At 42.2% G+C, this 13312-nt stretch overlaps 1 protein-coding gene across 2 annotated transcripts in view; it reads left to right on the forward strand.

The window, feature by feature from the left end:
- The first annotated feature begins 9859 nt into the window (after positions 1-9859).
- Acvr2a (activin A receptor type 2A) overlaps positions 9860-13312 on the forward strand; it is a 75779-nt gene continuing 72326 nt past the window's right edge. For both annotated transcript variants that reach the window (XM_041631391.1, XM_041631392.1), the window contains exon 1: positions 9860-10046. In XM_041631391.1, the coding sequence (XP_041487325.1) occupies positions 9992-10046 (55 nt within the window). In that variant the 5' untranslated portion in view covers positions 9860-9991. The remainder of the gene's footprint in view (positions 10047-13312) is intronic.

A 13312-nucleotide genomic window follows, 5' to 3' on the forward strand; every position in this document is an offset into this window, starting at 1 on the left:
CTGGATGAAATTTCATTAAATTTATGAGCATGCACCTTGCAAAGATTTTAAACTTTTCTTTCTATCATCAGCCGTGTGAACTTAGTTACCAATAGCTTGGCAAGTGTTGCTTTTGTTCAGTTTTTGCTCTCTCATCATTTGGGACTCTAATTAGTTTCAACCTTGGTTTAATCTTCTCTTTTACCTTTTCTTATTATCCCTTCTATATTTTCATCCTTTTTGTTCTCTATGCTGGAATTTGAACACTTTCTGCAGCGTCCTCTTTCTCTTAATTCATTATAATTTTCTCTGCCGTGCCTAACTTATTAGAAATCCAATTTTAAAATTCATTTTACTTTTTGTAATTTTAGGCTTTTGCACCTCGATTTGTCCTATTTTCAATGCCCAGTAATTGTTTAATTGAATTCTGGATGTTATGAAAAATTGCAAAGATTGCATGAAGTTCCCTTTCTCCCGAGAGGCTTTGACTTACTCCAGCAATCATATAGTCTATGAACATGCCATATTCTTCCATTCAGAACTGGATTTCAGATTCCTTTTCAATGCTGAACTTTCACTTTGTTCTAAATCTTAAATCTTAACCATTAATTTTTAAGAATAGTCTTCTTGAGTTTTTTGCTGAAGGCCTAAGGTGTTTGGGCTCTCCCTCTATGGTGGTTTCCAAATTCTCATTTCTTTAAGCATTCTTCAAAATCTTGGCTCAGTTCTTTATCAAATTTATTACTTGGTCAGCTCCAAATCATATTGGCAGTGGCCAACTCCAATATCTATTTCTCTCTAACCCAGTGAAATATCCATAAGCCTACAATGTTTCTGGTCTTTCTGTTGGCTATGTCAAGAACTTGGAAATGCCAAGACAAAAAAAGCATAGGTAAATGTAGATTTCAATTGTTGTATTAAAAGTACAGTGTTAACTAAGGAGAACTAGGAGTGGGAGAGGTGGTCTTCCTCAGAAAGAGTAACTAATTGGCTATCCAGTACCTAACAGTCAGTTCGACAAAGATACACACAAGTAACGTTATATGGACCAAACAGTTCATATATAGAAATATAGATGTTTGTAGATACACATATAAGCAAGCAATGCAATAACAGGGTTTTTTTTTCTTTAAAATAAAAGAGGCCATGAATTTGAAAGAGAGTGGGGAGAGGTAATTTGGAGAGTCTGGAAGGAGGGAAAGGAAAGGATAAATGTTGTAATTGTACTGTAATTGTATTATAAATACAAGAGACGGGGGAAAGAACTGGAGGAAGGGAGGGAGGGAGAGAAGGAGGGAAGAAGAGAAGGAGGGAGAGAGAGAAGGAGGAAGGGAGGGAGGGAGGGAGGGAGGGAGGGAGGGAGGGAGGGAAGAAGGGCGAGAAAGCAGACTGAGCAAAACATGAGGAACAATCCATTAAAAAAAGAAGCACGGCACAGCATCAAAACCAAGGAAAGAAAAGTATGTGCTGCTTGGGTGCGCTTGAAATAAGACTGATAAAGCCAAGAAATCACATATTCAACTACTGAGTAATATTTATAAAAATGCCATTTTTATATGATTAGTCTAGATAACAAATGTGAAATTGGTTCCTAAATGATCTAGGCATGTGGGTTCTTTAGCAAATGTGCCATTTCATGGTCCTGAATCTAAACTCACCACTGAAAATGCAAAACAAACATCCTAATGAGCTTATAAGAAGGGCAGTCTGAGTTACTTTGTAACATATTTCATATTATTTTCCAATCTATAATGACTTACTTCGGAACCCCCTCCTCTCCGCCGCCCCCAGTCTTCCCTTTGTTACATTGATCTTCTGGATGGGACATGCTCCATTAATAGCCTTGTTTCCTGCTCTAGGGGTAATTAATATGCTTGCTACTTGGGAAGCAGCATGGCTCACTGGACTGAGCTATGAGTCAGTAGTTTAGAGTTATAATCCCATTTATGTTACTGATTCAGTTAGTGCCCATGGGCAAGGAGCTTAACCTTTGTATTAGTCCACCTGAACAATGAGATAGAATCATTTATTTGCAAGAATCTCTAGTAAAAGTCTTTTTTTTCATACAAATAAAGGCATTGTAGTGTATTTTACTAGTTAAAGTGATGGTAACCACTTGTACAGTTTAGTTTCTCCTAAAACCTTCATGCTGCTCTTGTTATAATTCTTCTGATTTAAGTTAAAGTAAAAGACAATAAAGAAAAGTGGCTCTTTTTTTAATTTGCATGCTCAAACAGGTGCGATTAAGTCTGAGAAAACATACAAAAAAATTAAAGTGGAAAGTAAAATAATCCTTTCTCTCTGCCCACAGGCTTTTTATAACTACAAAATGTGTTATCACTGTCTCTCTCTTTACACACACACACACACACACACACACACACATTTTCCTTTTTGTATAACTGAAACATAGGTCATTTTATACAAAACAACAATCACACTTTTTAAATTCTTTTTCTTTAGAAATCGTTGAAATAATTATAACTAGATTTTTCATCCCAGCACAGATTTAAAAAATGTTCTCCCCATGTTATGAAGGAGAAAAAAATTCAGATCATTTCTTTGTCTTCATTTGAACTGAAAGGAAGATTAAAGTTCTTTATCTATAGAATATTTAAAATAACTTATATTTAAGAAAGAGGCAATGAAAAGAAACCTTAAAAAGAATGGATTTAAATATTTAATAAGTAGGCCCCCAACTTATCAAATGAATCAGTCTAATTTAAAGTAGGGGGTGAGGGGAGGGAGAAAGCTCAGAAGTTGAGTCAGTATTCTTCTTGCAGAGTTCCACTCCCAGAACCATGCCGGGAGGCTCACAACCCCCTTTAATACCAGCTGCAGGAAGGTTGACACCTTCTGCTGAATTCTGCAGGCACCTCTGCTCACATGCACATGCCCACATGCAGACATGAACACCCAAGTAATTAAAAAGTAATAAAAATCTTTGAAACAGAAGACAATGAATTAGAATGTGTCTACTTAGAACTACTATTCTTTGCTTTATCCTCGACACTCAGTTTTTCCTTTTTATAAAACTATAGTGTTATGCAGCTGAGCTTTCTTTAAAACTGGTAAGTCAAATAGGGACGTACACAAATGTAAATGGAGATTGTACTTTAGTTCCCTGGCTGCCCAGACCTGAATAATCACAAAAAAAAAAAAAAAAACTATACTAATTACAACACTGTTTGGCCAATGGCTTAGAGTGTATTCCTAGATAGCTCTTACATCTTAAATTAACCCATTACTATTAATCTATGCATCACCATGAGGCTGTGGCCTACCAGTAAGGTTCCGGCTTTTTTCTCCTTCAGAAGTTATGTGGCTCCCTGACTCTGCCTTCTTTTTCCCTGCATTCAGTTTAGTTTTCCCTCCTAGTTCTATTCTGCCTGCCATATGCCAAAGTAGCTTCTTTATTAACCAATGATAGTAAAGCATATTCTCAGCATACAGAGGGGAACCCCACATCACACAAAGAGGTAGACATGGTCTTCCTTATTACCGATGGCCATTTTTGTCAATCATTACAATCATTTAGTCTTCAGCTTCATTATTATTGGACAAGTCTTAAAAACACTTTAACTTTTATTCTTTGATACTAGGTTCTGTCTTTCTAATTCATCTTCTTAAGTATCTGCCAAGATATCAATGAGATATCTGAATAGTGTCAATTTTCTAAACTATCACTTCCATCATTTCTTCTTTTATATTTAAAGCTCATTGGAGTGTATTATTATAGATAATACAATATAATATTTTATACATATAAACAATGTATTTTGATCAGATTTACAACACTCTATTCCCCTTTCTTGCTTTCTTCTAAGACCTATTAAATCCCTTCCTCTTCTCAACTCGTCCCCATTCCACTTTTTTTTTGTGACCCAGTTCATTTAATTAGGGTCATTGTAAGATCATGGATGTAGGGTTATTTTCAGGAGTACAGGTAACTTTTTAGTTATACCACCAAAGAAAGTGTCTTTCCCTCTTTTCCACTAACTGCAGGAGATCCTTGAGAGGGACCCTTTTTCTTCATGATGGAATGCCGATCATGTGCTCAGTCATGTGTAGGTCTTGTTAAGGTAGTCACTGCTGCTCTGAGTTCGTGAGTACAAAGGCTGAATCATGCCCATAGGACTGCATACCATAACATTTCACCATTTACTCTAGCACATTCTTTCTGTTCAACTTTTCTGCAATGTTCCACGAGCTTAGGAGGGGATGGCACAGGGTTCTAGGATCCAGTATTTAAGAGTCACTTATTACTTTATCCATATGTGGGTTTCTGCAGTAACTACCTCCCACTGTAGAAAGATTTTCTGACCCAAAGCTGATGGCAGCACTAATCTATGAGAGTAGAAGTCAGTATTTAGAGTGCACTCTGAAGGGCACAACATTTCCATCCATTGAAACAACTGATGTACTTTCTCCATTAGGGCTTACAAACTTCCTCAAGCTATATTATTTTGGCCAGGTTTACATACCAAGCATGAAATCCCTCTGGAAAAATGCGGCTCGAAACCAGTCAAGATGCAGTTGGTTACCACCGTAAGAGTTACTGGGTTTTTTTCCCCCCATAAGCCACTATTGCTTCAGTCGGCACATTTTGCCTGTGAGGTTGATAGTGTAGTATGCAATGCCCCAGGTAAGTAAGGCTATTGATGACTTTTCTCCCCCAGTAGTCTGCAGAGTGCCTCTGGCACTAGCAAAGCCATCACTTCAGTGGATTTAAGAAAAGTCCCCCACAGACATGTCTACAGGTCAACCCAATGTCAACAATCCCTGACTGAAACTCTCTTCCCGGGTGACTCTAGGTTAAGCTGACAATTTAAGTGAATTATCAGAACAATTGCATTGTGCTCTACAAGTGAAATTATAAAATTTATAGAAAAACAGATGGAGAGTGTTATACTAAATAAGGTAACTAAGGCCTAAAAAGACAAATGCTGTATTCTTCCTTACATGTGGATCTTAGCCTCAAAACCTTAACTTGTACATTTAATTTTAAGTGTCTAGGCTTATTGAAATTGGGAAGCTAGAAATGTCTTATGATTGAAGGAAAGGAAGACGCCTTCAGTGACAAGGGTATAGTAGAATACATGTGGTCTGAAAATATGGACTAAAGGCGTGGGTAAGAATAGGAATGGGCAATGGGGAGACGGTTGGGTGGGAGGTAGATTAATAAAAACTGAGGATGTATGAAAAAGTTATAGAATAACTATAGTTATAGAATCCATATGTTGTAAGCCAATTAAAAACATATAACTTTTAGCTGGGTGGTGGTAGCCCACACCTTTAATTCCAGCATTTGGAAAGCAGAGGCAGGTGGATCTCTGGTTTCGACAGCAGTCTGGTCTACAGAGCAAGGACTACATGGAGAAACCCTATACAGAGAAACCTTGGCTTAGAAAATCATATATATAAATATATATATATATATATATATATATATAATTTTGGGGGTAGGTACAGTGAACTTTATCAGTGGTATTTAAGGAAGCGCCAGCTATGGGATATTTCCTTACATATTATTGGCCAGGGAGGCCCTAGAGCCCTTTCTCCAAATAATATAGACTATTGTTGTTGTTGATCTTACTAGATGGAAAGACTCTATTTTTTTTTTTGGTTTGGTTTTTTTTTGGGGGGGTTTCTCTGTGGCTTTGGAACCTGTCTTGGAACTAGCTCTGTAGACCAGGCTGGCCTCGAACTCACAGAGATCCGCCTGCCTCTGCCTCCCGAGTGCTGGGATTAAAGGCGTGCGCCACCACCGCCCGGCTAAGACTCTATTTTTGAAGACAATACAATTTGGTCATAGGACATAGAGAAATCAAACTGGAACTGATCTGAAAACCATCCCCAGCTGGTTTTCACAGTGCCAGAGGGCTACTGGGGGCAAAGAGTCTTCAATGATATCACCTAACAGTAAACCCTGAATGCTGCATTACTGACCTAAGCAAGATGTATAATGCAATAGTGAAATAAATATTACGGGGATGATTAGCCACTTTCTGATTGGATCTGAGGTTTGCTCCATAAAAAAAGAATTAATTTCTTAATTAATGCAGCAATTCTCAATCTGTGGGTTGCGACCCCATTGGGGGTTGAACAGCTCTTTCACAGGGATCACTTAAGACCATCAGAAAAAACAGATATTTACATTATAATTTATAACAGTAGCAAAATTAGTTATGAAGTAGCCACAAAAATAATTTTATGGTCGGAGTCACCACAGCATGTGTCAATACATTAGGGAGGTTAAGAACCACTGAATTAATGCCTTGTATCGTAAACTATGCTGTCTATCCAACGTTTGGGGGGGCCTTCCTGTTCACCTTATCCCGTACACCCTCTAAGCAGTGTTATCTTCGGGTATTTGCTGTCGTTCATTCTCCTAACATGGCCAGAGGATCTCAAGCACTGTTCCCATATCCTGTAGTTGACTGCCTTCTGTAGACAGCATAAAGGAAGACTGTGGAACCTTAGGTATGACAACAATACAAGCATCTAAGATTGTCCAGGATAGGAACCACTGGAGAATCACCATAAACGGGCTGGCCATGCATGCTTAAACATTGACGGGGCATAAACGATGACGATTGCAAACTAGTTGAAAGCCCATGGTTCAGGAGGACATAAGCGGTACTGAAACAACCTAGCCCTGCTGCTTTGTTAAACAGAAGTGCCGTCATTCCCTTCTAAATATTGTTTATACCCATTTATTAGTGCTGCTCTCAACTTGGGCCAGCAAAGTTTCCCTTTGCAGCAGGCAGCAGTCAGTAACAGAGACTTGTAATTAGTCCAAATGCTAAAGAGTAGGTGACTGCAGGGTGCTCAGCCCTAAATGTAGGACACCTCTATCAACCCCATAAAGCTCAAGGAACACCATGGCACAGCCAGAGGACGGAGTGCTGTGAAATACTATCTTCTGGACGTGACATGGAAGTGACAGCAGCTACCGTGACCCTCGGAAAGACCAAGCCAGGCAATAATTCCAACCTCGATGGATGGGGGAGGGACTCTTGTAGCCATTGGCAACTGAAGGCTTCTAGAAAGAGGAGGAGTAATTTTTCTTCAGGGACGTAGCTATTGATAGGTTGTTCATGCTTATGTAGGCAGCACTAATTGGACTTAGTAGGCTGTATTTAAGAGAAAAGACATGAGTAAGGGAGAGCCATTTATTAAGGGGCCCTAGGAGAAGAGGGAGGGGAGCCTTAGGAGTGGTATGATCAAAATACACCATATTTGTAGAAATTTGTCAAAAATAAAACAATATTAGAAAAATAAAATATGGAGCAAAGAAAGGCAGACTTAATAGTTTCAGCTACTTCTATCTTCAATCTGAGCTTTGGAACTGTAGCAGGAATGAATCTTTTAAAGTCATTATTTCTAGATTTAAAAAAATACACATTTTTGGGCTCAGGATGGCTTGCTAAGTAAACACGCATGAAGTTCTGGGTTGGATGCCCAGGACCACATAAACACATTATGGTAGTGTACTTCCGTAATTTCAACAATTACAAAGTGGAGACAGGAGGATCAGAAGTTCGGGGTCATCTTGGGTTAACTTGGGAGTTCAAAGTCACCCTGAGCTACTCAAGGTCCTGCCCCAATAATTCCCCAAAGCACGTTTAAGAACAGAATGCGTAACTGTTGTTACAGGATGTCAGCAATTTTTCTCATGGGTTTAACTCTTTGTTAAACAGGAATGTTCTAGTTATGAATTTCTCTTGAAGTTCTTCTTAATTACTATAGAAAACACTCATATAGCAAGTAAGGGGCAAGATAAAGACTATATTTTCAACAATTACTAGTTATTCCACTTGCTTTGGTTTTAGCAATCAAGAAATATGAAAACGATAAAACAACAGTAGGGCCCGAGCCATCAAATCCCAGAAAGAATAGAGAGCAGTTGGTTCTAAAGCAAATACACTCTTCCATTTCAGAACTGTTAGTTGCAACTCTTAATTTTTGGCCAGCTCAAAATGTGTGCAGAACTACATGAGATTACTGAGGCATCTTGAAGACCAATTTGGGATTTTGTTGCATAATACAATCAAATTCTGAGCAGGGCTTGAGAACTGGGAAATCTTGGAGAGAGTTTAAAGAGCCACAGTGATTGTTAACCCTGACAAGTCAGAGAAATAGGCAGGTAATTATAGGATGTACTTAATAGACAGAAATACAGAGTAGTTTATGGGAAGAGAAAAAGAAAACAGAAATGCAAGTGAGAAGGTTGAGTTTGTGGAAAAATTTTTGGGAATCAGTGCAGGCTAAAACATTCATCACTCATCCTAAAGCTGCTTCCTTTTTAATAATAATATTAACAAAAATCTCCAAACACTGTATAGTACACAGAGGCTATTGTATTAAGAAAAAAGATGAAGGTCTTGGAATTAATCTATTTACCAAGACAGCATTCCTGTCAGATTCTTCAGGCGCTGGGAAAAGGTGGGGGGAAAGAGCAAGATCTTGATTTTACTAAATTGTGGTAAATGATGACCTATTGACTCTATCAGTTGTTTTTGCATGATACAGTTAACTTCCAACATCCCCAAAGAGCTGAGCTTCTGGAGGGAGGGGTCACATTTTAACATTTTGGATCTGTTTCGGTGATTAACTGGACACTCGATAAATATGGCTTACGGAGTAAAAAAAAAAAACAAAAAACAATAGGTCTCACAAGAGGCTAAGGATTGATAATAACCACTTCTCTGACTGTTCGAAATCTGCAGTTTTCACTTCAAGCCTAGCAAGATTTTCAAACCACTTAGGAGCAAACCTGTTTGCAATACAATGCTTAGTGTACACAAGGTATGGTGGAAAGGATTGGAAACGTGCGTCGCGCTCACTGGCGAGGGTATCCTGACCTGGCGGACAGCCCTTGCTGCTTTTCTCTCGCAGCCCAAAGACAAACGCAGGGAGGCCGGGGCGCGGCCGGCTCGCTAGCACCTAGCTCGCTCCGGCAGCAGCGGGTGCGGCTCCCGCCCACTCGGAACAGCTCGGCGCGGCCTCGGCGTCCCCCAGAGGAGAGGCTGGGCGCCGCAGCCGGCCTCGGCGTCGCCCAACCCGCTCGGGCGCCACGGCTCTCGCGCTCGGGCGGGCACAGCGCTGGGCACGCCGGACGCCTCCGGGCCTCGGCCGGGACCTGCAGGGTCCCCGGTCCCGGCGGTTCGGGGTATCCGGTCCCGCAGGCCTCGCAGAGCGCGATTCGGGCTCGGGCTCCGGCCCCGCCCCTCCGGCTCGCCCCGCCTCCCGGGCAATCTCCTCGCGCTCGCCGCCCGGCACGCGCGCTGCGCCCTGCTGCCGCTCCCGCCGCCACCGCCGCCGAGCGTTTTACCGCCGCGCCTGGCTTCCAGCTTCGGGCCGGAACCGGAAGTGTAGGAGGCGGGGCCGGCGGAGGCCAGGAGACCGAAAAACGCGGCCGAGCCGGGAGCCGGGAGCCGGAGCCACAGCCTGGACCAGAACTTGGCCGCCTCCTGCGCCGCCGTCTCCCGCCGCCGTCTCCTCACCGCCGCCTCGCGCCGCCACCGCCGCAAGCTCGGCTAGCGTGGTCCGCGGACTTTGGGTGTCCGGGTTGAAGGTCGGTCCGGACGTCGGAGCAGCTCGGCTCCCGGACCGTCCGGGCGGCTGCGGGCGCCGCCGCCGCCTCGTCGCCTCAGCCAGGCGTTTTGTTCGCAGAGACGCGAGAGGCGAGCGGAGCTGACAGTGATTTTGACAGTGATTTCAACCCGCTTTTGTTGTTGTTGGCTTTTCGTTGTTTGGTTCCGTGTTGTGCGTGTGTGTGGCGGTTTTTCCCTCCGTGGTACATTTTTTTTTTTAAATTGTTGTGCTTTTTTTCCCCCCCAAACCCCGTGAACGTTTTTTGATCCAACCCCCCCACCCCCCCGTCTCGGGGCTTCCGAATATGTTTTATGACGGTTGATTTTACACCAGGAGGTTTGTCTCTGAGGAAGACCCGGGGAACTGGATATCTAGCGAGAACTTCCTACGGCTTCCCCGGCGCCTCGGGAAAATGGGAGCTGCTGCAAAGTTGGCGTTCGCCGTCTTTCTTATCTCCTGCTCTTCAGGTAGGTGGAGGAGCCGGCGCGGCGGGGCTGTGGCCGGCTGCCGTCGGCCGGGCAGCTCTCTGGCGGCCGAGGCTTTCCCGCGCCCGACTCCGCAGCCCCGATAATCTGGAAACCTCCATGAATCTCTCTTGTTTTGGGTTGGTTTGGCGAACTGATAGATTGAGTGCTGTGTTGTTGTGGAAGTGAGAAAGTCATGGTTTGTGGCCATAACACTCGATGACAGCGCTGGTTGGGTTGCTGTTAAGCCGCAAATACCACAAGTGAAAATTTATGTAAAGGTTGAGACCCAAAACGAGTATTCCGAAATGTCATTTAGCCTAAGCTTTTCCAAAACAAGGGCCGGTTCTGGTCGACATCTAATTAGTGCTTCACCGGTGAATATCGAGACAGAGATCGAGTGAGTTGGTGTTTAATTTTGACTGTGAGAAACAATGCATCCTATCTGGAATTTAATCTAGGTCTCCTCGCACGTCTTCTCCAACTTCATTGTCCAGTCGTGTTAAAAATAGTTGGAGTTGTCGGAGTATTAGCCGTAACCCCGTGCAGAAGAGGTGTGCTGCTGTGTGTTGGTGTGTGCTGGCGTTCGCCCACCATTTGGGTGCTCTTTTCAGCCGGAGATTCTGCTTACCTACCGATGACTTCTTTTCAACGCCTCGTACCGACGCATTGTTTTCCGTTCAGAACAGGGCACGTGAGATTGTGCTTACTGTTAAACGGGCTGTTCTTGTGAGATGTATTTTAGCTCGAGGTTAGGAGAATCCTCTGGCCATTTTATATCTGAAAAAAAAAAAATGACTGTGTGAGGACGTTGTGTGGCTGCAACCAGTGGTTGAAATAAGGCTAGGCTTTTGTACTTGAAATTCTGGAAATGCCCACGTCTAGCTGCAAGGTGTGCGGATGCACTTAGCAGGAGAGTTAGTTCGAGGAGGAAACACTTCAAAAGTCACAACGAATGCCTTCATTGTAAATATTCAGTGTATATCTACTAGACTGTGATCAAGAATAGGGGTGGGGGGACAGTTTGACAGGTTTCGTGGCTGTGTAGTTACCTCCTATGTCACAGGGAAATTGGAAGGTGCTAGGCTTTTCTTTGTGTACCTCTCTGTTGTGTGTGTGTTGTGTGTGTCCGTCTTCCCCACCCCATCCCCCTTTTAATAGAATCTTTTGTAATGTATAGAATTTTGCTGAATGGTACATTTCCTTGTGGTTAATAAATGGATAAAGTCTAGTCTTATGTCTGTAGTGGTATTGATCAGTTCCGGGTGGGCTGAATGTGTTGTGAAATGGCGATCATTGCCAGAGATTAACCAAAAGAATCATGTCTGTTTAAATGGAAGAAGGAACATGCTTAAGGCAGGCGGACAGTTCTTTTTGTGCTCGGTTTGGAGAGCAAGCTAAACAATGGTGTCTGAAACGGATGAAGGCTTTGATAATGTTAAACATCGTGCTTTTGTGAAATGACTTAACCCTGTAGTTCCTCACTCCCCCCATACTCTTTCTTCCCCCTGACCCTCTGTGTCTGGCTGATGAACTCCAGGGCAGAGCTCCTATTTTTCTGATCTGCCCTCGAGGAGGAGGGGCATCATGGCCACTGATCAAGGGACTGTAGACATTATTCTTTCCCAAACCCACCTGAGTCTCATTAATTGATGAAGGTGGTGATTCTTGAGCAGACCCAAGGTATCACTCATTGGAAAGCAGGCTGACACTACAGATCTTACTGCTTCCCCTGCTTGCCTTGGGAGTAAGAAGAATTAAGCAGTAGTTCCGATCACTATTATTTTCTCTGGGCTTGCAGGTTAATAGTGAAAATTTTGAAATAGAGTGGTTTTGTTGTTACAGAACATATAGGTAATCCATTGAAATAATTTGAAAAGTTATACTCCATACTGATACATTAAGATTTTTTTTTGCTTAAAATGTCTGATAAGTCTTTAAAAAAGGACTTTGTTACAAGACAAATGCACTCTGAAAAAGTGTGTGTGTGTGTGTGTGTGTGTGTGTGTGTTTTCTAATTGATTTTTCTGTGTAATATGTAATCTGGCACTGGAAGCAGAGGGTGGCTATTTTTATTAGAATTAAGTAATTTACTAAATTACCAGTTTGTTTCTGGGTATCTGACTTTAAAATAAAATCAAATGGGAAACAGTAGTAAGGAACGTGTTTATTCTAGGTGTTCAGGAAAGACAGATCCTTGCTGGTTTTTTTTTTTTAGTGTTTTGTGGTCTGTTTTTTTTTCAGCTTCCATCCCATGGTATGTGCTGTGGAGACTGATTATGCAGACTATTCCTGTAGGATATGGCCAAGTGTATAATTTCCTCCTTGCTCTCATTCCAGGAGAAACATTTCAAGTTTTGCCCTCATCCTGGAATGCCTTCAGATTCCCTATGATTTTTAATTTTTTTATTCCTCTTTATCCTTCTTCAGAGTCTGTTTCAAAACACAAATCTGCTTCTTACTTTTTGATACATCATGGTTAATTTGTGTCTGTTCTCACGATTTGTTAAAATGTGAGGATGAGTTTAACATTGCCCAGTTTTGAGGTTTATCCCACCTAGGGCGCTAAAGTTCCTGTGGTATTTGAGTGGCCCACAAGTTGAGGATTCTTTTGGATCGTGTGTGAACTGGCAGCAGCATGGTCAGTATACTCAAGAAAGGAGCAGAAATAGAGTATTGATAGCTAGTTATCACTGTGTGGCTGGAAGGAGAGCTGATAAGACAGCCCAGGACTTCTGAATGTTGGCTAGCAAGTGATAGGTAGTAAGTACTCTTTCTCTCTCTCTCTCCCTCCCTCCCTTCCTTCCTTCCTTCCTTTCTTTCTTTCTCTCTTTCTTTTTTTGGGGGTGGATTTCTAGTCTTAATTATGTGTAGGTGTGTGTCTGCATGTGGGTATGTGGACTTGAATGCATGGAGATCAGAGGTGTTAAATCCCCTGGAATTAGTTCTGAGCTGCCTATGTGGGTGCTGGGAACTGAATTCTGGTACTCTTAAGTGCCAAGTCATGTCTCCAGCCCCAGTGCTTTGTTTCTTAAAGGCAGAAAACTCTTACATGTATGTGATCAAATCCATAACATACAGACCAGATGAAAACCAAAACAAGTTCTCCCTCTCTCTTCCCATTTTGAATTTTTTTGTGTTTATGATCTGAGCTAGTGTTTTTTCTCATGATGGAGTGATTTTTGTCTCTTGCCGGAGATATCTAGAGAAATTTTTGTCCAAACTTGGGAGGGGATGCTGCTGGCACCTAATGGGTAGAAGACAGGACA

This window comes from Microtus oregoni, unplaced genomic scaffold (assembly GCF_018167655.1).
Source record: "Microtus oregoni isolate MIOR12 unplaced genomic scaffold, Mior012 000037F_ref0000500, whole genome shotgun sequence".
NCBI lineage: Eukaryota > Metazoa > Chordata > Mammalia > Rodentia > Cricetidae > Microtus > Microtus oregoni.